The sequence below is a fragment of the Schistocerca serialis genome, chromosome 4 (genome assembly GCF_023864345.2).
Source record: "Schistocerca serialis cubense isolate TAMUIC-IGC-003099 chromosome 4, iqSchSeri2.2, whole genome shotgun sequence".
NCBI classification, from domain to species: Eukaryota; Metazoa; Arthropoda; class Insecta; order Orthoptera; family Acrididae; genus Schistocerca; species Schistocerca serialis.
The window spans coordinates 81,523,988-81,546,859 of NC_064641.1; the positions used below are offsets into that span (position 1 = coordinate 81,523,988).

The window sequence follows — 22,872 nt, forward strand, 5'->3', positions numbered from 1 at the left end:
AAGTGAGGAAGAAGGATAGTGAGGGAGGGAATAAGTGAGGAAGAAGGATAGTGAGGGAGGGACTAAGTGAGGAAGAAGGATAGTGAGGGAGGGAATAAGTGTGGAAGAAGGATAGTGAGGGAGGGAATAAGTGAGGAAGAAGGATAGTGAGGGAGGGAATAAGTGAGTAAGGATAGTGAGGGAGGGAATAAGTGAGGAAGAAGGATAGTGAGGGAGGGAATAAGTGAGGAAGAAGGATAGTGAGGGAGGGAATAAGTGAGGAAGAAGGATAGTGAGGGAGGGAATAAATAAGGGAAGAAGGATAGTGAGGGAGGAAACAAGTGAGGAAGAAGGATAGTGAGGGAGGGAATAAGTGAGGAAGAAGGATAGTGAGGGAGGGAATAAGTGAGGAAGAAGGATAGTGAGGGAGGGAATAAATAAGGGAAGAAGGATATTGGGGGAGGGAATAAGTGAGGAACAAGGACGGGAAGGGAGGACGGTAATGAGAGTATGAGCGAGGGTGTGAGAGAAGAACAAGGTCAAGGACATAGGAGGGTGGGTGTGAGGGAGGAATAAGGTATAGGAGGTAGGACGAAGGGTGTGAGGAAAGAGTAAGGTATAGGAGGGAGGTGGATGGACGAGGATGGAAGTCAACATGAATGTGGAGGGAGGGGCCTGACAAAGACACAACAGAGTGGAGGCTGATGAGGATTGGTTGGTTGATTTGGAAGATAAAGGAAACAAACTATAGGGTTATCAGTTTCTTTCTCCAGATGGAAAGAAGGCTCAAGTTAAAACAATTTCCAAGGAGTTGGGGAAAGGACAGGTTGGTAAACTAATGGGGAATCACAAAGAAAGAGAAAACAAAAGAAGCTAACTAAAACGAGAAAACATACACTAAAAGGAAAAGTAGTGGAAGATATTAAAATAATATAGCAGATGGTCGAGGCTGCCTGATCAGAAGAATAAGAAAGGATGAGCTAGACACTATGCAAACCACTAAAATCTCCAGCCTAAAAGAGAAGGCCAGATGAACACACATAGGCAAACAAACAGCAAAGAAAGAGTGCAGAAAAGTTAAAATGTGGGGACAGTGGAGGCCTGGGAGAGAAGGCCAGAGGCCCACTCTTAGACAGCATGATATAATCCCCCTATAAGTCCGCCACAGAGCAGCTAAAATTGGGTAGTCCAACAAGATGAGGATAACAGTCATGCGCGAGCCACGACACTAATCTGGGTCCTCACAGTGGAGGAGATGACCATGTATTGGCCAAGTGTAGATAATGCGGAGCCAGCAAGTGACAATGGAGTTCCTGTGAGTGGTTTTCGTGGATGACTGTCACACATTCGTTGTCTCCTTGACAACACTTAGTTTATTTGGTGTACTGTGGGTGCACCATTCAGTATCCTATGCTCATGAAAACATACAGTGGAAGACCTGATGAGGAAACAGCAGGAGGGGCGATGACAAGGTTGCATTGGGAGTAGAGAACGACGAGACTGATGTGAGAGTGGAGAACGACGAGACTGAAGTGAGAGTAGAGAACGACGAGACTGAAGTGAGAGTAGAGAACAACAAGGATATGGAGGGGTTCAAAGAGGAAGCGGATGTAGGTGGCTAATGAGGATACAGACGAAGGGGGCAACGGGGACATAAAGGGAGGGAAAGGGGACAATGAGCACGCGGAGGGAGGGTGGCAACGATGACGCAGAGGGAGGTGGCAACGACGACGCGGAGGGAGGGGGCAACGACGACGCGGAGGGAGGTGGCAACGACGACGAGGAGGGAGGGGGCAACGACGACGAGGAGGGAGGGGGCAACGACGACGAGGAGGGAGGGGGCAACGACGCGGAGGGAGGGGGCAACGACGACGTGGAGGGAGGGGGGGAACAACGACGCGTAGGGAGGGTGGAAATAGGATAGTGGAGGGGACATATACAGGAGAGGGTGGGACAAAAGGGCGACGGAGTGGGGCCAAAACGACACCAGAGCGGGCCAAAAGGGCCACGGAGCGGGCCAAAAGGGCCACGGAGCGGGCCAAAAGGGCCACGGAGTGGGCCAAAAGGGCGAGGGAGCGGGCCAAAAGGGCGAGGGAGCGGGCCAAAAGGGCGAGGGAGCGGGCCAAAAGGGCGAGGGAGCGTGCCAACAAGAATAGAGATGGTAGCGGCAAGGACGGAGACGGTAGCGGCAAGGACGGAGACGGTAGCGGCAAGGACGGAGACGGTAGCGGCAAGGACGGAGACGGTAGCGGCAAGGACGGAGACGGTAGCGGCAAGGACGGAGACGGTAGCGGCAAGGACGGAGACGGTAGCGGCAAGGACGGAGATGCTAGCAGCAAGGACAATGGAGCAGGCAACAAGAAGAGAGGTGATAGCATCAAGGACAGTGGAGAGAGTAATGAGGATACTGATGGCACAAACAAGGACAGTGGAGGGATCGATGAGGACAAGGGTGACAGCAACAAGGACATGGGAGAAACAAACAACGTCAGCAATGGACAAATTTGAGGATGAGGAGATATGGTCTACAAGGGACATGAGGGAAAACGGGATCAAACAGAGCCTAAGATGAGGAATGGGAAACAAGGTTAAATAGGGCCAAGGACGATGGAGGGGAACAAGGTCCAAAAGTGGGTGAAAGTAAGGAAGAGGAAACAAGGTCAAAAAGGGAGGAAGATGAGGGACGAGAGAAGAGGTCAAAAAAGAGGAAGATGAAAGATGAGAGAAGAGGTCAAAAAAAGAGGAAAATGATGGAGGGGGAAACGAGGTCAAAAAAGGAGGAAGACGTGGCAGGGGAAAGGGGCTCTAATAGTGAGGAAGATGGAGGGCAAAAGAGGGCAAAAAGGGAGGAAGATTAGGAAGTGGAAAAGAGGTCAAACCGGGAGAAAATTGGAGGGAAAACGAGGTCAATTAAATGATGAAGATGAGGGAGGAGAAAAGAAGTCTAACTGGGTTAAGGAATTGGGAGAGAAAATGACGTCAAAAAGGGTCGACTCAGGAGGGGAAATGAGGCGAAAAAGGGTCGACCTGGGCGTGCAAACGATGTCGAAAAGGGTCTAAGTAACGACAATTCCGAGGGGAAACTACGTTAGAAAGGAAAGAGGACATGGAAAGGAAAACATGGTCGAAAAGGGACAAAGACAAGGGAGGGGAAAAAGTGGGCAGGATATTGACAATGGATGGGAATGGATGAGTGCGAATGTCAAGTGGGGGACGGTGGCTAGAGGACAAGAAGGGAACAGGCGAGGAGAAGGAAAGAAGATCATGAAGTGAAGACGCTTTGGAAGGAGGAAAGAAGATCATGAAGTGAAGGGGCTTTGGGAGGAGGGAAGAAGGCCACGGAGTGAAGAGGCTGTGGGAGAAGGAAAGAAGGTCAAGAAGTGAAGTAGAAATGGGAGAAAGGAAGGAGGTTAAGAAGTGAAAGGGCAATAGGAGAAGGCAAGAATGTCAAGAAGGAACGAGGATAAGGAGATGCGGACAGGGCAGAGAAAGGATGTGAGAAAGGGACGAGGACAGGGGGGTACAGAGGCAGGAAGAGGCGACAAATGGATAAGAACACGGGTGGGAGAAGGAGGAGAGAAAGGGACGAGGCAAGATGCGGGCAAGGAGGAGAGAAAGGGACGAGGCAAGATGCGGGCAAGGAGGAGAAAAAGGGACGAGGCAAGATGCGGGCAAGGAGGAGATAAGGGGACTGGGCAAGGAGGAGATAAGGGGACGAGGCAAGATGTGGGCAAAGAGGAGAGAAGGGGACGAGGGGAGAGTTGGGGCAAGGAGGCGGGGAAAGGAGCCGAGAGTTGGGGCAAGGAGGCGGGGAAAGGGGCGAGAGTTGGGGCAAGGAGGCGGGGAAAGGAGGCGAGAGATGAGGCAAGGAGGCAGGCAAAGGAGGCGGGAGGTGGGGCAAGGAGGCGGGAGGCGGGGAAGGGAGGGGCGAGTGGCGAGTCAGCGAGGGGCGAGTTGCGAGTCAGGAAGGGGCGAGTGGCGGGGCAGGGAGGGGCGAGTGGCGGGGCAGGGAGGGGCGAGTGGCGGGGCAGGGAGGGGCGAGTGTCGGGGCATGGAGGGGCGAGTGTCGGGGCATGGAGGGGCGAGTGTCGTGGCAAGGGGACAGGTCGAGAGGTGGGGCAAGGGGGCGACAAGGGACGGGGCGAGAGGCGGGGCAAGGGGGCGAGAGGCGGGGCAAGGGGGCGACAGGGGGGCGGGGCGAGAGAGGTGGCAAGGGGGCGGGGCGAGAGGCTGGGCAAGGGGGCGACAAGGAAGCGGGGCAAGGGGGCGACAAGGAAGCGGGGCAAGGGGGCGACAAGGAAGCGGGGCAAGGGGGCGACAAGGAGGCGGGGCAAGGGGGCGACAAGGAGGCGGCGCAAGGGGGCGACAGGGGGACTGGGCGAGAGGCGGGGCAAGGGGGCGACAGGGGGACGGGGCGAGAGGCGGGGCAAGGGGGCGACAGGGGGACGAGGCGAGAGGCGGGGCAAGGGGGCGACAGGGGGACGAGGCGAGAGGCGGGGCAAGGGGGCGAGAGGCGGGGCAAGGGGGCAACAGGGGGACGGGGCGAGAGGCGGGGAAGGGGGCGACAGGGGGACGGGGCGAGAGGCGGGGCAAGGGGGGCGACAGGGGGACGGGGGCGAGAGGCGGGGCAAGGGGGCGACAGGGGGACGGGGGCGAGAGGCGGGGCAAGGGGGCGACAGGGGGACGGGGCGAGAGGCGGGGCAAGGGGGCGACAGGGGGACGGGGCGAGAGGCGGGGCAAGGGGGCGACAGGGGGACGGGGCGAGAGGCGGGGCAAGGGGGCGACAGGGGGACGGGGCGAGAGGCGGGGCAAGGGGGCGACAGGGGGACGGGGCGTGAGGCGGGGCAAGGGGGCGACAGGGGGACAGGGGGTGGGGGCGAGAGGCGGGGCAAGGGGGCGACAGGGCGACGGGGCGAGAGGCGGGGCAAGGGGGCGACAGGGGGACGGGGCGAGAGGCGGGGCAAGGGGGCGACAGGGGGACGGGGCGAGAGGCGGGGCAAGGGGGCGACAGGGGGACGGGGCGAGAGGCGGGGCAAGGGGGCGACAGGGGGACGGGGCGAGAGGCGGGGCAAGGGGGCGAGAGGCGGGGCAAGGGGGCGACAGGGGGACGGGGGCGAGAGGCGGGGCAAGGGGGCGACAGGGGGACGGGGCGAGAGGCGGGGCAAGGGGGCGACAGGGGGACGGGGCGAGAGGCGGGGCAAGGGGGCGACAGGGGGACGGGGCGAGAGGCGGGGCAAGGGGGCGAGAGGCGGGGCAAGGGGGCGACAGGGGGACGGGGCGAGAGGCGGGGCAAGGGGGCGACAGGGGGACGGGGCGAGAGGCGGGGCAAGGGGGCGACAGGGGGACGGGGCGAGAGGCCTTGCAAGGGGGCGACAGGGGGACGGGGTGAGAGGCGGGGCATGGGGACGACAGGGGGACGGGGCGAGAGGTGGGGCAAGGGGGCGACAGGGGGACGGGGCGAGAGGCGGGGCAAGGGGGCGACAGGGGGACGGGGCGAGAGGCGGGGCAAGGGGGGGACAGGGGGACGTGGGCGAGAGGCGGGGCGAGAGGCGGGGCAAGGGGGCGACAGGGGGACGGGGGCGACAGCACGACGGGGGCGACAGGGGGACGGGGGCGAGAGGCGAGGCAAGGGGGCGACAGGGGGACGGGACGAGAGGCGGGGCAAGGGGGCGACAGGGGGACGGGACGAGAGGCGGGGCAAGGTGGCGACAGGGGGACGGGGCGAGAGGCTGGGCAAGGGGGCGACAGGGGGACGGGGCGAGAGGCTGGGCAAGGGGGACGGGGAGAGAGGCGCAGCGAGAGGCGCGGCAAGGGGGCGACAGGGGGACAGGGCGAGAGGTGGGGTAAGGGGGCGACAAGGGGGCAGGGAGGCGACAAGGGGGCAGGGATGCGTCAAGGGGGGCAAGGAGGCGACAAGGGGAGCAAGGAGGCGACAAGGGGGGCAACGAGGCGACAAGGGGGGCAACGAGGCGACAAGGGGGGCAACGAGGCGACAAGGGGGGCAAGGAGGCGACAAGGGGGGCAAGGAGGCGACAAGGGGGGCAAGGAGGCGACAAGGGGGGCAAGGAGGCGACAAGGGGGGCAAGGAGGCGACAAGGGGGGCAAGGAGGCGACAAGGGGGGCAAGGAGGCGTCAAGGTGGGCAAGGAGGCGACAAGGGGGGCAAGGAGGCGACAAGGGGGGCAAGGAGGCGACAAGGGCGGCAAGGAGGCGTCAAGGGGGGCAAGGAGGCGTCAAGGAGGCGACAAGGGGGGCAAGGAGGCGACAAGGGGGGCCGGGAGGCGACAAGGGCGGCCGGGAGGCGACAGGGGCGGCCGGGAGGCGACAGGGGCGGCAGGGAGGCGACAGGGGCGGCAGGGAGGCTACAAGGGGGGCAAGGAGGCGGGAGGCGGGGAAGGGAGGGGCGAGTGGCGAGTCAGGGAGGGGCGAGTGGCGGGGCAGGGAGGGGCGAGTGGCGGGGCAGGGAGGGGCGAGTGGCGGGGCAGGGAGGGGCGAGTGTCGGGGCATGGAGGGGCGAGTGTCGGGGCATGGAGGGGCGAGTGTCGTGGCAAGGGGACAGGGCGAGAGGCGGGGCAAGGGGGCGACAAGTGACGGGGCGAGAGGCGGGGCAAAGGGGCGACAAGGGACGGGGCGAGAGGCGGGGCAAGGGGGCCACAAGGGACGGGGCGAGAGGCGGGGCAAGGGGCGACAGGGGGGCGGGGCGAGAGGCGTGGCAAGGGGGCGACAGGGGGACGGGGCGAGAGGCGGGGCAAGGGGGCGACAGGGGGACGGGGAGAGAGGCGGGGCAAGGGGGCGACAGGGGGACGGGGGTGAGAGGCGGGGCAAGGGTGCGACAGGGGGACGGGGGCGAGAGGCGGGGCAAGGGGGCGACAGGGGGACGGAGCGAGAGGCGGGGCAAGGGGGCGACAGGGCGACGGGGAGAGAGGCGGGGCAAGGGGGCGACAGGGGGACGGGGGGTGAGAGGCGGGGCAAGGGTTCGACAGGGGGACGGGGGCGAGAGGCGGGGCAAGGGGGCGACAGGGGGACGGGGGCGAGAGGCGGGGCTAGGGAGCGACAGGGGGACGGGGCGAGAGGCGGGGCAAGGGAGCGACAGGGGGACGGGGCGAGAGGCGGGGCAAGGGGGCGACAGGGAGACGGGGCGAGAGGCGGGGCAAGGGGGCGACTGGGGGACGGGGCGAGAGGCGGAGCAAGGGGGCGACAGGGGTCGGGGCGAGTGGCGGGGCAAGGGGGCGTAAGGGGGACGGTGGCGAGAGGCGGGGCAAGGGGGGCGACAGGGGGACTGGGGCGAGAGGCGGGGCAAGGGGGGCGACAGGGGGACGGGGGCGAGAGGCGGGGCAAAGGGGCGAGAGGCGGGGCAAGGGGGCGACAGGGGGACGGGGGCGAGAGGCGGGGCAAGGGGGCGACAGGGGGACGGGGGCGAGAGGCGGGGCAAGGTGGCGACAGGGGGACGGGTGCGAGAGGCGGGGCAAGGGGGCGACAGGGGGACGGGGGCGAGAGGCGGGGCAAGGGGGCGACAGGGGCGCGGGGGCGAGAGGCGGGGCAAGGGGGGCGACAGGGGGACGGGGGCGAGAGGCGGGGCAAGGGGGCGACAGGGGGACGGGGGCGAGAGGCGGGGCAAGGGGGCGACAGGGGGGCGGGGCGAGAGGCGGGGCAAGGGGGCGAGAGGCGGGGCAAGGGGGCGACAGGGGGATGGGGCGAGAGGCGGGGCAAGGGGGCGACAGGGGGACAGGGTGACAGGGGGACAGGGGGACGGGGCGAGAGGCGGGGCAAGGGGGCGACAGGGGGACAGGGGGCGGGGGCGAGAGGCGGGGCAAGGGGGCGACAGGGGGGACGGGGCGAGGCGGGGCAAGGGGGCGACAGGGGGACGGGGCGAGAGGCTGGGCAAGGGGGCGACAGGGGGACGGGGAGAGAGGCGCAGCGAGAGGCGCGGCAAGGGGGGCGACAGGGGGACGGGGCGAGAGGCGGGGCAAGGGGGCAACAAGGGGGCAGGGAGGCGACAAGGGGGCAGGGAGGCGACAAGGGGGCAGGGAGGCGACAAGGGGGGCAACGAGGCGACAAGGGGGGCAAGGAGGCGACAAGGGGGGCAAGGAGGCGACAAGGGGGGCAAGGAGGCGACAAGGGGGGCAAGGAGGCGACAAGGGGGGCAAGGAGGCGACAAGGGGGGCAAGGAGGCGTCAAGGGGGGCAAGGAGGCGTCAAGGGGGGCAAGGAGGCGTCAAGGGGGGCAAGGAGGCGACAAGGGGGGCAAGGAGGCGTCAAGGGGGGCAAGGAGGCGTCAAGGAGGCGACAAGGGGGGCAAGGAGGCGACAAGGGACGGGGCGAGAGGCGGGGCAAGGGGGCGACAAGGGACAGGGCGAGAGTCGGGGCAAGGGGGCGACAGGGGGGCGGGGCGAGGGGCGGGGCAAGGGGGGCGACAAGGGACGGGGCGAGAGGCGGGGCAAGGGGGCGACAAGGGACAGGGCCAGAGGCGGGGCAAGGGGGCGACAGGGGGGCGGGGCGAGAGGCGGGGCAAGGGGGCGACAGGGGGACGGGGCGAGAGGCGGGGCAAGGGGGCGACAGGGGGACGGGGAGAGAGGCGGGGCAAGGGGGCGACAGGGGGACGGGGAGAGAGGCGGGGCAAGGGGGCGACAGGGGGACGGGGAGAGAGGCGGGGCAAGGGGGCGACAGGGGGACGGGGAGAGAGGCGGGGCAAGGGGGCGACAGGGGGACGGGGGTGAGAGGCGGGGCAAGGGTACGACAGGGGGACGGGGGCGAGAGGCGGGGCAAGGGGGCGACAGGGGGACGGGGCGAGAGGCGGGGCAAGGGAGCGACAGGGGGACGGGGCGAGAGGCGGGGCAAGGGGGCGACAGGGGGACGGGGCGAGAGGCGGGGCAAGGGGGCGACAGGGGGACGGGGCGAGAGGCGGAGCAAGGGGGGCGACAGGGGGACGGGGGCGAGAGGCGGAGCAAGGGGGGCGACAGGGGGACGGGGGCGAGAGGCGGGGCAAGGGGGGCGACAGGGGGACGGGGGCGAGAGGCGGGGCAAGGGGGCGACAGGGGGACGGGGCGAGAGGCGGGGCAAGGGGGCGACAGGGGGACGGGGCGAGAGGCGGGGCAAGGGGGCGACAGGGGGACGGGGCGAGAGGCGTGGCAAGGGGGCGACAGGGGGAAAGGGGGACGAGCCGAGAGGCGGGGCAAGGGGGCGACAGGGGGAAAGGGGGACGAGCCGAGAGGCGGGGCAAGGGGGCGACAGGGGGACAGGGGGCGGGGGCGACAGGCGGGGCAAGGGGGCGACAGGGGGACGGGGGCGAGAGGCGGGGCAAGGGGGCGACAGGGGGACGGGGGCGAGAGGCGGGGCAAGGGGGCGACAGGGGGACGGGGCGAGAGGCGGGGCAAGGGGGCGACAGGGGGACTGGGCGAGAGGCTGGGCAAGGGGGCGAGAGGGGGGCGGGGCGAGAGGCGGGGCAAGGGGGCGAGAGGGGGGCGGGGCGAGAGGCGGGGCAAGGGGGCGAGAGGGGGGCGTGGCGAGAGGCGGGGCAAGGGGGTGACAGGGGGACTGGGGCGAGAGGCGGGGCAAGGGGGCGACAGGGGGACGGGGGCGAGAGGCGGGGCAAGGGGGCGACGGGGGGACGGGGGCGAGAGGCGGGGCAAGGGGGCGACAGGGGGACGGGGCGAGAGGCGGGGCAAGGGGGCGACAGGGGCACAGGGGGACGGGGGCGAGAGGCGTGGCAAGGGGGCGACAGGGGGACGGGGGCGAGAGGCGGGGCAAGGGGGCGACAGGGGGACGGGGCGAGAGGCTGGGCAAGGGGGCGACTGGGGGACGGGGCGAGAGGCTGGGCAAGGGGGCGACAGGGGGACGGGGCGAGAGGCGCAGCGAGAGGCGCGGCAAGGGGGCGACAGGGGGATGGGGCGAGAGGCGGGGCAAGGGGGCGACAAGGGGGCAGGGAGGCGACAAGGGGGCAGGGAGGCGACAAGGGGGCAGGGAGGCGACAAGGGGGGCAAGGAGGCGTCAAGGGGGGCAAGGAGGCGTCAAGGGGGGCTAGGAGGCGACAAGGGGGGCAAGGTGGCGACAAGGGGGGCAAGGTGGCGACAAGGGGGGCAAGGAGGCGACAAGGGGGGCACGGAGGCGACAAGGGGGGCAAGGAGGCGACAAGGGGGGCAAGGAGGCGACAAGGGGGGCAAGGAGGCGACAAGGGGGGCAAGGAGGCGACAAGGGGGGCAAGGAGGCGACAAGGGGGGCAAGGAGGCGACAAGGGGGCAAGTAGGCGACAAGGGGGCATGGCGAGTGGCGGGGCAAGGGTGTGACAAGGAGGCTAGGCGAGAGGCGAGGTAAGAAGTTGACAAGGGGACTAGGCGAGAAGAGAGGCAAGGGGGTGATAAGGGGCAGAAGAAGTAAACGAGAAAGGAAAGAGGACAGGGGTCGAGAAAGGAAGTGAGAAAGGCCAGGGGACTGGGGGGAAAAGGAAGTGAGAATGGAAAGGGGACAGTGGCGGAAGAAGGAAGCGAGAAAGGAAAGGGGACAGGAGAGGAAGCAGGAAACGAGAAAGGAAAGGGAACAGGGGCGGAAGAAGGATGCGAGAAAGGAAAGGGAACAGGGGCGGAAGAAGGATGCGAGAAAGGAAAGGGGACACGGGCGGTAGAAGGAAGCGAGAAAGGAAAGGGGACACGGCGGAAGAAGGAGCCGAGAAAGGAAAGGGGACATGGGCAGAAGAAGGAAACAAGAAAGGAAAGTGGACAGGAGCAGTAGAAGGAACTGAGAAGGAAACAAGAAAGGAAAGTGGACAGGAGCAGTAGAAGGAACTGAGAATGGAAAGTGGACAGTAGCAGTAGAAGGAAGTGAGAAAGGAAAGGGGACAGGAGCAGAAGAAGGAAGTGAGAAAGGAAAGGGGATAGGAGCAGAAGAAGGAAGGGAGAAAGGAAAGGGTGCAGGGGCAGAAGAAGGAAACGATAAAGTAAAGGGGTAGGGGTTGAAGAAGGAAGTGAGAAAGGAAAGGGGACAGGGGCAGAAGAAACAGGCAAGAAAGGAAAGAGGGCAAGGGGAAAATAAAGTGATGAGAAAGGAAAGAGGGCAAGGGGAAAATAAAGTGATGAGAAAGGAAAGAGGGCAAGGGAGAAGAAGGAGGCGAGGAAGGAAAGAGGGCAGGGGGAGAAGATAGAGATGAGAAATGAAAGAGGGCAGGGGGAGAAAAAAGAGGCGAGAAATGAAAGAGGGCAGGGGGAGAAGAAGGGGGCGAGAAATGAATGAGAGCAGGGGGGAAAGAAGGAGGCGAGAAATGAATGAGAGCAGGGGGAAAAGAAGAAAGCAAGAAACGAAAGAGGGCAGGCACAGAAGATGTAAGTGAGGGGAAAGTGGATAATGGCAGAAAATGGAAGTCAGAAAGGGACGAAGACAGGGGTCTGGGAAGGGGGTCAGAAAGGGATACGAGGGGACAAAGACAGGAGTGGTGGAAGTAGGCTAGAAAGGGAAGAGGACAAGGTGGGGGGTTGAGGACAGAAAGGGATGAGGGGAGGAGTAAGGCCAGAAAGGGATGAGGGGAGGAGTAAGGCCAGAAAGGGATGAGGGGAGGAGTGACGCCAGAAAGGGATGAGGGGAGGAGTGACGCCAGAAAGAAATGAGGCCAGAAAGGGATGAGGGGAGGAGTGAGGCCAGAAAGGGTTGAGGGGAGTAGTGAGGCCAGAAAGGGATGAGGACAGTTGAGCCCAGGAATGAGGCCAGAATGGGATGAGGGCAGGGTGGGGAAACGAGGACAAAAATGGATGAGGACGAGGTGGAGAAAGGAGGACAGAAACGGATGTGGATGACGTGGGGAAAGGAGGACAAAAACGGATGAGGACGGCGTGGGGAAAGGAGGACAGAAAGGGATGAGGACGAAGTGGGGAAAGGAGGACAGGAAGGGACGATGATTAGGTGGGGAAAGGAGGACAGGAAGGGACGATGATTAGTTGGGGAAAGGAGGACAGGAAGGGACGATGATTAGGTGGGGAAAGGAGGACAGGAAGGGACGATGATTAGGTGGGGAAAGGAGGACAGGAAGGGACGATGATTAGTTGGGGAAAGGAGGACAGGAAGGGACGGTGATTAGGTGGGGAAAGGAGGACAGGAAGGGACGATGATTAGGTGGGGAAAGGAGGACAGAAAGGGATGATGATTAGGTGGGGAAAGGAGGACAGAAAGGGACGATGATTAGGTGGGGAAAGGAGGACAGAAAAGGACGATGATTAGGTGGGGAAAGGAGGACAGAAAGGGACGATGATTAGGTGGGGAAAGGAGGACAGAAAGGGACGATGATTAGGTGGGGAAAGGAGGACAGAAAGGGACGATGATTAGGTGGGGAAAGGAGGACAGAAAGGGACGATGATTAGGTGGGGAAAGGAGGCCAGAAAGGGACGATGATTAGGTGGGGAAAGGAGGCCAGAAAGGGACGATGATTAGGTGGGGAAAGGAGGCCAGAAAGGGACGAGAACAAGGTGGGGAAAGGAGGCCAGAAAGGGACGAGGACAAGGTGGGGAAAGGAGGCCAGAAAGGGACGAGGACAAGGTGGGGAAAGGAGGCCAGAAAGGGACGAGGACGAGGTGGGGAAAGGAGGCCAGAAAGGGACGAGGACGAGGTGGGGAAAGGAGGCCAGAAAGGGACGAGGACGAGGTGGGGAAAGGAGGCCAGAAAGGGACGAGGACGAGGTGGGGAAAGGAGGCCAGAAAGGGACGAGGACGAGGTGGGGAAAGGAGGCCAGAAAGGGACGAGGACGAGGTGGGGAAAGGAGGCCAGAAAGGGATGAGGACGAGGTGGGGAAAGGAGGCCAGAAAGGGATGAGGACGAGGTGGGGAAAGGAGGCCAGAAAGGGATGAGGACGAGGTGGGGAAAGGAGGCCAGAAAAGGATGAGGACGAGGTGGGGAAAGGAGGCCAGAAAGGGATGAGGACGAGGTGGGGAAAGGAGGCCAGAAAGGGACGAGGACGAGATGGGGAAAGGAGGCCAGAAAGGGATGAGGACGAGGTGGGGAAAGGAGGCCAGAAAGGGATGAGGACGAGGTGGGGAAAGGAGGCCAGAAAGGGATGAGGACGAGGTGGGGAAAGAAGGCCAGAAAGGGATGAGGACGAGGTGGGGAAAGGAGGCCAGAAAGGGATGAGGACGAGGTGGGGAAAGGAGGCCAGAAAGGGATGAGGACGAGGTGGGGAAAGGAGGCCAGAAAGGGATGAGGATGAGGTGGGAAAAGGAAGCCAGAAACGTTTGTGGGAGGGTACAGACTATGAGGGGGGGAAAGTCTATCCAGAAGGTAAATAATTATTTGGAGGAGGGGAAATAACTATATTGAGGGAGGGGAAAAGACTATGCGACAGTGGAATTAAATGTATGTGTGGGGAAAGATTACGTGGGAGAGAGACAACTACTCGAGAATGGGAAGGATTGCGTAGGAGGGGAAAGGACAATGTGAGAAGGGGAAGTACTATGTGGGAATGGGAAGGATTGCGTGGAAGGGGAAAGGACAATGTGAGAAGGGGCGGTACTACATGCGAATGGGAAGGGCTCCGTATGAATGGGAGGACTATGTTGGAGGGGAGGACTATACAGGAGGAGGATTCTATGCAAGAGGCAGGACTATATGGGAGGGGGGAGGGCATTGCAGGAGGGCTGAGCACTACACAGGAGGGGGGTGGATGTTGTCGGAGGAGATCACGTGGATTGAAGATCGTGGAGTGGGCCAAAGACACAGTGAGGAATCACATAGGGGATTAAGGATGTGAGAGAGGAATGAGGTCGAAGGAGTGAAGGGCGTGGGAGACGGAATGAGGCAGAAGGGAAGAAAGACATAGGAGCGGAAAAACTTGGGACTGCTGCAGCGCGGCAGACGAGAGTGGGCAGACGCACGACAGGAAGATGTGGGGTAAGGTACACGAGAATGGCGAGGTTGGGGCCACGACAGTTGGGGGTAGGTGCCACAAATAGTTGGGGCGAGGAGCCAAGACAGATGGGTGTGGGAGGATCAGCAAAAGGTGAGGGAAGAGCTATGGGTGGGGGATGAACGCAGCAGGGGGGTGGACGCGGCAGGGGGGTGGACGCGGCATGGGGGTGGACGCGGCATGGGGTGGACGTGGCAGGTGGGTGGACGCGGCATGGGGTGGACGCGGCAGGTGGGTGGATGCGGCAGGTGGGTGGATGCGGCAGGGGGAGGTCACAGCAGGTGGAGGATATCGCATGGGAAATGATGCAGAATGGGGAAAGAGATGCTGGACAGGGCGGGCACTGGAGGGGAATGGAGACTGGAGCGGAAGACTGCTGGTGGGGGGATGATGTGGGAGCTTGGAAGGACACTTGGATAGAAGAATGAGGCAGGACGGGCAAGGACAGGATGCAGGGCGTGCGAGGGCGCAGCACGGGAAAGGGCACGGGACGGGGAAGGGCGCAGAATGGGGAAGGGCGCAGGACGGGGAAGGGCACAGGACGGGGAAGGGCGCAGGACGGGGAAGGGCGCAGGACGGGGAAGGGCGCAGGACGGGGATGAACGCAAGTGGGGGAAGAACGCAGGATGGGTAAGGATGCAGGAGGAGAAGGGGCTCAAGAAGGTAAAACGATGTAGGAGGAGAAAGGACACAGGAGGATGAAGATCATAGAGAGAGAGAGAGAGAGAGAGAGAGAGAGAGAGAGAGAGAGAGAAGGTGGAAATGGGAAGGTAGATGTGGAAGAGGAAACATCATCCAGAAGGAAGAATGTGGGAGCAAAAGGGAATGGGATATGGAAGTGGGATGTGAGGGGTTTGGTACAGTGTGGGGTTTGAACAGAAAGAGGGATCCGTTAAGGAGAGAATGGACAGGTAGATGGAGAAGGAAGCAGGCAGGCAGAGGAGAGGGAGAAGGAGGGCTCAGCGAGCAGAAATAGCAGAGGGGGTTGGAGGGACGAGTGGGCAGACAGGACAGAGTGACAAAGAACCTAGTGGACAGACGAGAGTGGGTAGAAGCATGACAGGAAGATGTGGGGTAAGGTACACGAGAATGGCAAGGTTGGGGCCACAACAGTTGGGGGTAGGTGCCACAAATAGTTGGGGCGAGGAGCCAAGACAGATGGGTGTGGGAGGATCAGCAAAAGGTGAGGGAAGAGCTATGGGTGGGGGAGGACCAGTGAAGGGGGAAGGAGGAGCAATGGCATGGTTCAAAGGGTCTAATACAGAGCAGGAAAGGGACCACAATTAGGGGGTAGAAGATGTGGCACAGGGTGGAGACACATGGGTGGAGTGCCACGATGGTGAGGAGTGGCCACGATGGGAAGAGGTTTTGCAATGGCAGGGAGGGGCCATGACAGCAGGTAGGCGCCACAATTGCAGGGAGGGGCTGCGATGGCAGGGAGGGACCACAAAGGGAAGAGGGTAGCAACAGGAGGAACAGACCATAATGGGGGGACAGCAACAGTGAGAAGGGACCACAGTAGAGGAACGCGCATCTACAGGGAGGGGCATCAACAGTGGAGGGGCATCTGCAGGGGAGGGGCAATACAGGAGGTCATGTTGCTGTGAATGGGGGAGCCATGATAGCATGAGGGGGCACAATGGGGGGAGGGGAACGTGATGGGTGAGGGCTCTGAGATGGGTGAGGGAACTGTGACAGGGTTAGGAGACCATGACAGGGAGAGGTGAGCATGAGAGGGTCAAAGGGCTGACACAAGAGAAGGGATCGAGGCAGGAAATGGGACCATGATGGGACCACGATGGGAGAGGGACCAAGCCAGGAGAAGGGACCACAAGGGAGCGAGTGGACTGATGCGCAAGAGGGGCCCAAGACGGTCGAGGGACCCGAGATGGTAGAGGGACCTGAGACGGTAGAGAGGACTCAGATGGTAGAGAGGCCAAAGACAGAAAGGAAGACTGAGGGGGGAGAGGGGATCGAGATGGGGGATGGGATAGCAATAGTGAAGAGAATAGCGACAGGGAGAGAAGACTATGAAAAAGGGAGGGCATTGCAATGGAACGAGGAGACTGCGGCGGGGGGGGGGGGGAGGAGGAACTACAACAGGGAGAGGGGATCTGACCAAGACCAGTGGAGGCAGCTACAAGGGGGGGGAGGTTAACAGGAGTAGTGGGAATTGACCACGAGGGGGAGGTGAATGCGGCTAGTGGGAGGTGACCACGGGGGGGGGGGGGGGGGGGAAGGTGATCACAACATGTGGCAGAGACCCAGATGGGTGGAATGGGATATGGGATATGAGGAGCTTCAAAAAGGTCTGAATGAGGGTAGAGGCCGAAAGGAGGAAGGATCCAAAATGAGGAAGGATCCAAAATGAGGAAGGATCCAAAATGAGGAAGGGTACAAAATGAGGAAGGGTACAAAATGAGGAAGGGTCCAAAATGAGGGCAGGGGCTGCGTTGGGGGGAGAGGCCACAGTGAGGGGAGGGGTCGCAGCAGTGGAAATGTGAGAGTTCCAACGCCATGATGACGGACAGTGGGAGGTAGGTACGAGAGGGCACAAAGAATGGGAATGGGTGGTAAGGTGCCATGAGAAGGGAAAGGGGATGTGATGGGGGGAAAGGGGACACAAAAGGGTGATGTGGCTATAAAGAGGGGAGGGACCACGACTTGGGGAGGGAAAGGACAATGGGGGGTAGAAGGGGGGTGCAACAAGGGGATGAACCACAATGGGGGGAAGAGGCTGCTTTGGGGGCACAAGGATCCATGATGGGGGAAAGGGCTGCATCAGGTTTGGTAGGGCCTGCAATGGGTGGTAGAGGAGGATGGGACGAAGAGGCGGCAATGGGAGTGAGTAGACAGGACGGTGGGAATACAGGAGGAAAGGGAAACAACAGGAAAGGAAGTCACTGTGATGGGGTCAAGGAACCTAGATGAAAAAAAAGGGCCATGATGGAGGCAATTGGCGCAAGGAGCTGTAATGGGAAGGGAAACAGTAATGATGTGGGGAAAAGGTACACAATGTGAGGATACGGGCCACAATAGAGGAGAAAGTGACTGTGATGGTGGACAAGGGATTGTGAGGAGGGGACACGAAGTCCTGTTGAGGGGGTGCGACGGAACAAAGGGCAGAGGGTCAGGAGGAAGGGGCCAGGGCGGGGCAGGAGGAAGGGGCCGAGAGGGAGGAGGGGCCGAGAGGTGTCAGGAGAAATGGGGCCGAGAGGGGGAAGGAGGGCCGAGGAGGGGGAAAGGGGCCGAGGGGGGGAGGAAGGGGCCAATGCAGGGAAGAAAGAGGCCGAGGCAGGGAGAAAGGGGCTGAGGCGTGGGGAAAGGGGCCGAGGTGGGGGGGGAAAGGGGACGAGGCAGGGGAGAAAGGGGCCGAGGCGGGGGGGAAAGGGGCCGAGGCGGGGGGGAATGGACGAAGAGAGGGGAAAGGGGCCGAATGGGAAGGGAATTGCCGAAGAGGGGGGGAAAGGGGCAGAGGTGGGGGAAAGCGGCAGACACAGGGGAAGGGGGCGAGGCCAGTGGGGGCAAAAGGGGCCAACACGAGGGGGGAAAAGGGGCCGAGGGGCAGGAGAGACCGGCCGAGGGGCGGGACAAGGGGGTCGAGGGGCGTGACAAAGGGGTCGAGGGGCCGAGGGGCGGGAGAAAGTGGCCGAGGGGCGGGAGAAAGGAGCCGAGGGCGGGAGAAAGCGGCCGAGGGGCGGGAGAAAGGAGACGAGGGCGGGAGAAAGCGGCCGAGGGGCGGGAGAAAGAGGCCGAGGGGCGGGAGAAAGCGGCCGATGGGCGGCAGAAAGCGGCCGAGGGGCGGGAGGAAAGCGGCCGAGGGGCGGGAGAAAGGAGCCGAGGCGGGAGAAAGCGGCCGAGGGCGGGAGAAAGCGGCCGAGGGGCGGGAGAAAGGAGCCGAGGGCGGGAGGAAAGCGGCCGAGGGGCGGGAGAAAGCGGCCGAGGGGCGGGAGGAAAGCGGCCGAGGGGCGGGAGAAAGCGGCCGAGGCGCGGGAGGAAAGCGGCCGAGTGACGGGATAGGAGGCCCGAGTGACGGGATAGGAGGTCCGAGTGACGGGAGAGGAGGCCCGAGGGGCGGGAGAGAGAGCCTGAGGGACGGGAGAGAGAGCCCGAGGGGCAGGAGAAAGGGGCCGAGTGCTGGGGCGAGAGGGGGCCGAGGCGCGGGGGCGAGAGGGGCCGTGGCGCGGGGGCGAGAGGGGCCGTGGCGCGGGAGAGAGTGGGGCGAGGTGCGGGGGGTGGGGGCGAGGCGCGGGGGGAGAGGCCGAGGGGCGGGTGCGAAAGGAGACGAGGGGCGGGTGCGAAAGGGACGAGGGGCGGGGTCGAAAGAGGCAGGGGCGGGGTCGAAAGGGGCCGGGGCGGTGTCGAAATTGGGCCGGGGCAGGGTCGAAATGATCCGAGGGACGGGACAAAAGGGCCGAGGGCGGGAGAAAGGGCCGAGGGGCGGGAGAAAGGAGGGGAGGAGGGGCGGGAGAAAGGGCCGAGGGGCGGGAGAAAGCGGCCGAGGGCGCGAGAAAGCGGCCGAGGGCGCGAGAAAGGGCCGAGGGGCGGAGAAAGGGGCCGAGGGCGGGAGAAAGGGGCCGAGGGCGGAGAAAGCGGCCGAGGGGCGGGAGACGGCGGCCGAGGGGCGGGAGACGGCGGCCGAGGGGCGGGAGAAAGCTGCTGAGGGGCAGGAGAAAGGGCCAAAGGGGAAGAAACAGGAGAAGAGAAAGGGACCGAGACGAGAGAGAAAGGGGTCGGGACAGGGAAGGTAGTGCCATGTAGTATGCAAGGAGGCACTTCAGGTGAACTGATGGTGAACAAGTTACGGAATGAGCTGCAAACAAAGTGCTGATAGGTGGAAAAACAGGGAGATTGTGGGGGAGGGGATTATAAGAGAATGGATTGGAGTGTGGGTGAGCAAAGGGAGACGTGGGAGGGAAGAGTGGTAGTGGGAGGGCAGAGGAGAATGTGTGAGGAACAGGGGGATGTGGGAGGGGAAATGGGGCCGTAGGAGGGTAGAGGGGAACGTGGGAGGGTAGGGGTTGACATGGTAGGGCAGAGGGGGAGGTTGGAGGCCAGTGGGGGTTGTGGGAGAAAAATGGAAGATATAGAAGGGCAGAGGAGGAGGGAGGGCGGAGGTGGGAGGGCAGTGGGGTAGTTGGGGAGGTGGGGGGCGTTGGGGGAGCTGGGGGAGAATGGAGGGCAGAGGGAGAGTTTGGGGAGGATGGAGGGCAGAGGGGGAGTTTGGGCAGGATGGTGGGCAGAGGGGGAGTTTGGGCAGGATGGTGGGCAGAGGGGGAGTTTGGGCAGGATGGAGGGCAGAGGGGGAGTTTGGGGAGAATTGAAGGCAGAGGGAGAGTTTGGGGAGAATTGAAGGCAGAGGGGGAGTTGGGGAGGATGAAGGGCAGAGGGGGAGTTGGAAGGGCAGAGGGGGAGTTGGAAGGGCAGAGGGGGAGTTGGAAGGGCAGAGGGGGAGTTGGAAGGGCAAAGGGGAAGTGGGGGCGGTGGTGGGAGCACAGAGAGGAAGTTGGGGGAGGTGGAGAGCAGGGAGGGGGTTGACAGTGGTTGGGGGATGTGGGAGGGCAGGAAGGGAGTTCAGGGGAGGTGGATGGGCAAAAAACGGAGTTCGGGGGAGGTGGGTGTGCAAAAAATGGAGTTGGGGAGGCAGATGCACATAAAAGGAAGTTGGGCGAGGTGGGAGGGCAGAGAGGGGGTTGGGTTGGTTGGGGGGAGGTGGGAGGGCAGAGGGGGACTTGGGATAGCCAGTGGGAGGGCATAGGGGGAGTTGGGGTGGTAGCTGGGAGGGCAGAGAGGGAGTTGGGGATGGAGCTGGGAGGGCAGAGGAGGAGCTGGGGTGAGACCTGGGAGGGCAGAGGACGAGCTGGGGGGAGGGCAGAGGAGGAGCTGGGGTGGGACCTGGGAGGGCAGAGGAGGAGCTGGGGTGGGACCTGGGAGGGCAGAGGGAGTGAGGGTGGGAGCTGGGAGGGCAGGGGAATGGCAGAGTGTGGGTGTGGGAAGTCACAGGGGAACAGCGTAGGGTGGGTGTGGGTGTCACAGGAGAACTGCATAGAGTGAGTGTGGGAAGTCACAGGGGAACGTCAGAGGGTGGGTGTGGGAAGTCACAGGGGAACGGTAGAGGGTGGGTGTGGGAAGTCACAGGGTAACGGCAGAGGGTGGGTGTGGGAAATCACAGGGGAATGGTTGAGGGTGGGTGTGGGAAGTCACAGGGGAACGGCAGAGGGTGGGTGTGGGTGATTATAGGATTGAATGGCGAAAGGACATAGTAGGTCACAGCGGGAACAGCGGAAGGATGTGGGAGGTAATGGGGGAACGTCAGAGGGGACGTGGGAGGTAACAGGGGAACGTCAGACGGGACATGCGAGGTAACAGGGGAACGTCAGACGGGACGTGCGAGGTAACGGGAAAGTCAGAGGGGACGTGGGAGGTCACAGTGGAATGTCAGAGGGGACGGGAAAGCTCACAAGGGAATGTCAGAGGGGACGGGAGAGGTCAGAGGGAATGGCAGAGGGGGTGTGGGAGGTTAGAGGGGAAAGGCAAAGGGGGTGTGGGAGGTTAGAGGAGAACAGCAAATGGGGTGTGAGAGGTCAGATGGGGCGGCAGAGGGGGACCTGTGAGAGCAGAGGGGGACATGAGGGCAGAGGTGGATGGCAGGGGGACGTGTGTGGTCAGAGGGGGACGGCAGGGGGACGTGTGGGGTCAGAGGGCGGCGGCAGGGGGACGTGTGGGGTCAGAGGGGCACGCAGGGGGACGTGTGGGGTCAGAGGGGGACGGCAGGGGGACTTGTGGGGTCAGAGGGGGATGGCAGGGGGACATGTGGGGTCAGAGGGGGATGGCAGGGGGACATGTGGGGTCAGAGAGGGACGGCAGAGGGGGACTTGTGGGGTCAGAGGGGGACATGTGAGATCACATGGTAATGGCAGAGGGGGATGTGGGGGGTCAGAGGGGAATTGCAGAGGGGAACGGCAGGTGGGACTTGGGTGGGCAGAGGTGAAAGGGAAAGTGCAGGTGGGACATGAGAGGCAGAGGGTAAAGGCAGGGGAGGACGGAGGGGAAAGGCCGGGGGAACTTTGGGGCATGGAGGGGAAAGGTAGGGGGACGGAGGGGAAAAGCAGGTGGGACTTTGGGGGAAAGTGGGGAAAGGCAGAGGAGACGGAGGGGAAAGGCAGGGGGAAGTGGGGAAGGGGCAGAAGGGAAAGGCAGGGAGGACATGGGGAAGGGGCAGAAGGGAAAGGCAGGGGGGACGTGGGTAAGGGGCAGAGAAAGAAACACAGTGGGTCTTGTAGGGGCAGAGGGGAAAGGCAGTGGGTCTTGGCGGGGGGGGGGGGGTAGAGGGGAAAGGCAGTGGGTCTTGGGGGGCAGAGGGGAAAGGCAGTGGGTCTTGGGGGGCAGAGGGAAAGGCAGTAGGTCATGAGGGGGGCAGAGGGAAAGGCAGTAGGTCATGAGGGGGGCAGAGGGAAAAGGCAGTAGGTCATGAGGGGGGCAGAGGGAAAAGGCAATAGGTCATGAGGTGGGCAGAGGGAAAAGGCAGTAGGTCTTGGAGGGGGCAGAGGGGAAAGGCAGTAGGTCTTGGAGGGGGCAGAGGGGAAAGGCAGTAGGTCTTGGAGGGGGCAGAGGGGAAAGGCAGTAGGTCTTGGAGGGGGCAGAGGGGAAAGGCAGTGGATTGAGTTAGGCAGGGGGGAAAGGCAATGGGTTGAGTTGGGCAGAAGGGAAATGCAGTGGTATGTGGGGGCAGACAGGGAGAGGGGAAAGACAGGGGGAAGTGGGGGCAAAGGAGAAAGTGGAATGGCAGGGTGGACATGGAAGGAGTGAGGGGAAAGGGGAAGGGCAGGAAGGTTGAGGGGGAGTGAGGGGAAAGGGGAAGGGCGGGAGGGATGAGGGGGAGTGAGGGGAAAGGGGAAGGGCGGGAGGGGCGAGGGGGAGTGAGGGGAAAGGGGAAGGGTGGGAGGGATGTGGCAGGGCGAGGGGGAGGAGAAGGGGGAGGAGAAGTGGAAGGAGATGTGGGAGGGCAGAATGGAAAGGGGAAGGTCAGGGGGGATGTGCGAGGGCAGAATGGAAAGGGTAAGGGCATGGGGGATGTGGGAGGGCAGAATGGAAAGGGGAAGGGCAGGGGGAATGTGGTAGGGCAGAGGAGCAAGGGGAAAGGGAGAGGGGAAAGGGCAGGGGAGATGTGGGAGGGCAGAGGGAGAGGGAAAAGGCAGTGGGGATGTGGGAGGGCAGAGGGGAAAGGGAAAGAGCAGGGGGTTGTGGGAGGGCAGAGGGGAAAGGGCAAGGGGTTGTGGGAGTGCAGAGGAGAAAGGGCAGGGGTGATGTGGGAAGGCAGAGGGGAAAGGGAAAGGGCAGAGGGGAAAGGGAAAGTGCAGAGGGGAAAGGGAAAGGGCAGAGGGGAAAGGGAAAGGGCAGAGGGGAAAGGGATAGGGCAGAGGGGAAAGGGAAAGGGCAGAGGGGAAAGGGATAGGGCAGAGGGGAAAGGGAAAGGGCAGAGGGGAAAGGGATAGGGCAGAGGAGAAAGGGAAAGGGCAGGGGGGATGTGGGAGGGCATAGGGGAAAATGGAAGGGCGAGTGACATGTGTGAGGGCATAGGGGAAAATGGAACGGCAGGGGGCATGTGAGAGGGCTAGGGGGAAAAAGGAAGGGCAGGGGGCATGTGAGAGGGCATAGGGGGAAAAGGGAAGGGCAGGGGGCATGTGCGAGTGCATAGGGGAATAGGGAAGGGCAGGGGGGATGTGGGAGGGCAGGGGGGAAATGGGAAGGGCAGGGGGGAAGTGGGAGGGCAGGGGGGAAATGGGAAGGGTAGGGGGAATGAGAATAGCAGGTGGGATGTGGAGGCCAGAGGGGAATGGCAGGGGGGCCAGAGGGGAATGGCAGGGGGGATGTGGGGGCCAGAGGGGAATGGCAGGGGCGATGTGGGGGGCAGAGGGTAAGGGCAGGGGGACATGGAAGGGCAGGGGGATATGGGAGGGCAGGGGGACATTGAAGGGCAGGGGGACATTGAAGGGCAGGGGGGAATATGGAAGGGCAG

At 63.3% G+C, this 22,872-nt stretch overlaps 4 protein-coding genes across 4 annotated transcripts; all 4 read left to right on the forward strand.

The window, feature by feature from the left end:
• Positions 1–1,654: 1,654 nt before the first annotated feature.
• Positions 1,655–2,487, forward strand: LOC126474251 (uncharacterized protein DDB_G0290685-like). The gene is made up of 2 exons (XM_050101715.1): positions 1,655–1,879; positions 2,131–2,487. Exons 1-2 carry the CDS (start codon positions 1,655–1,657, stop codon positions 2,485–2,487), a joined length of 582 nt encoding a protein of 193 aa, XP_049957672.1.
• Positions 2,488–4,052: 1,565 nt separating this feature from the next.
• On the forward strand, positions 4,053–5,826 carry LOC126474252 (uncharacterized PE-PGRS family protein PE_PGRS54-like). The gene is made up of 2 exons (XM_050101717.1): positions 4,053–4,710; positions 4,757–5,826. Exons 1-2 carry the CDS (start codon positions 4,053–4,055, stop codon positions 5,824–5,826), a joined length of 1,728 nt encoding a protein of 575 aa, XP_049957674.1.
• A 40-nt stretch (positions 5,827–5,866) lies between these two features.
• On the forward strand, positions 5,867–10,288 carry LOC126474253 (uncharacterized PE-PGRS family protein PE_PGRS54-like). Its single transcript, XM_050101718.1, has 2 exons — positions 5,867–7,209; positions 7,291–10,288. Exons 1-2 carry the CDS (start codon positions 5,867–5,869, stop codon positions 10,286–10,288), a joined length of 4,341 nt encoding a protein of 1,446 aa, XP_049957675.1.
• Positions 10,289–17,629: 7,341 nt separating this feature from the next.
• Positions 17,630–18,604, forward strand: LOC126474254 (spidroin-1-like). The gene has a single exon (XM_050101719.1). It carries the CDS (start codon positions 17,630–17,632, stop codon positions 18,602–18,604), a length of 975 nt encoding a protein of 324 aa, XP_049957676.1.
• Positions 18,605–22,872: the final 4,268 nt, after the last annotated feature.

Excerpts from the sequence above, each read along its gene's own strand:
- LOC126474251 (XM_050101715.1), top strand. The coding sequence starts at position 1,655 with ATGAGCACGCGGAGGGAGGGTGGCAACGATGACGCAGAGGGAGGTGGC. Across the intron at positions 1,880-2,130 it reads GAGGGGGGGAACAACGACGC|AATAGAGATGGTAGCGGCAA; the intron begins GTAGGGAGGGTG and ends CGTGCCAACAAG.
- LOC126474253 (XM_050101718.1), top strand. The coding sequence starts at position 5,867 with ATGCGTCAAGGGGGGCAAGGAGGCGACAAGGGGAGCAAGGAGGCGACA. Across the intron at positions 7,210-7,290 it reads GAGTGGCGGGGCAAGGGGGC|GGGGACGGGGGCGAGAGGCG; the intron begins GTAAGGGGGACG and ends GGGGGGCGACAG.
- LOC126474252 (XM_050101717.1), top strand. The coding sequence starts at position 4,053 with ATGGAGGGGCGAGTGTCGTGGCAAGGGGACAGGTCGAGAGGTGGGGCA. Across the intron at positions 4,711-4,756 it reads ACAGGGGGACGGGGCGAGAG|GGGGCGACAGGGGGACGGGG; the intron begins GCGGGGCAAGGG and ends AGGCGGGGCAAG.
- LOC126474254 (XM_050101719.1), top strand. The coding sequence starts at position 17,630 with ATGGGCGGCAGAAAGCGGCCGAGGGGCGGGAGGAAAGCGGCCGAGGGG.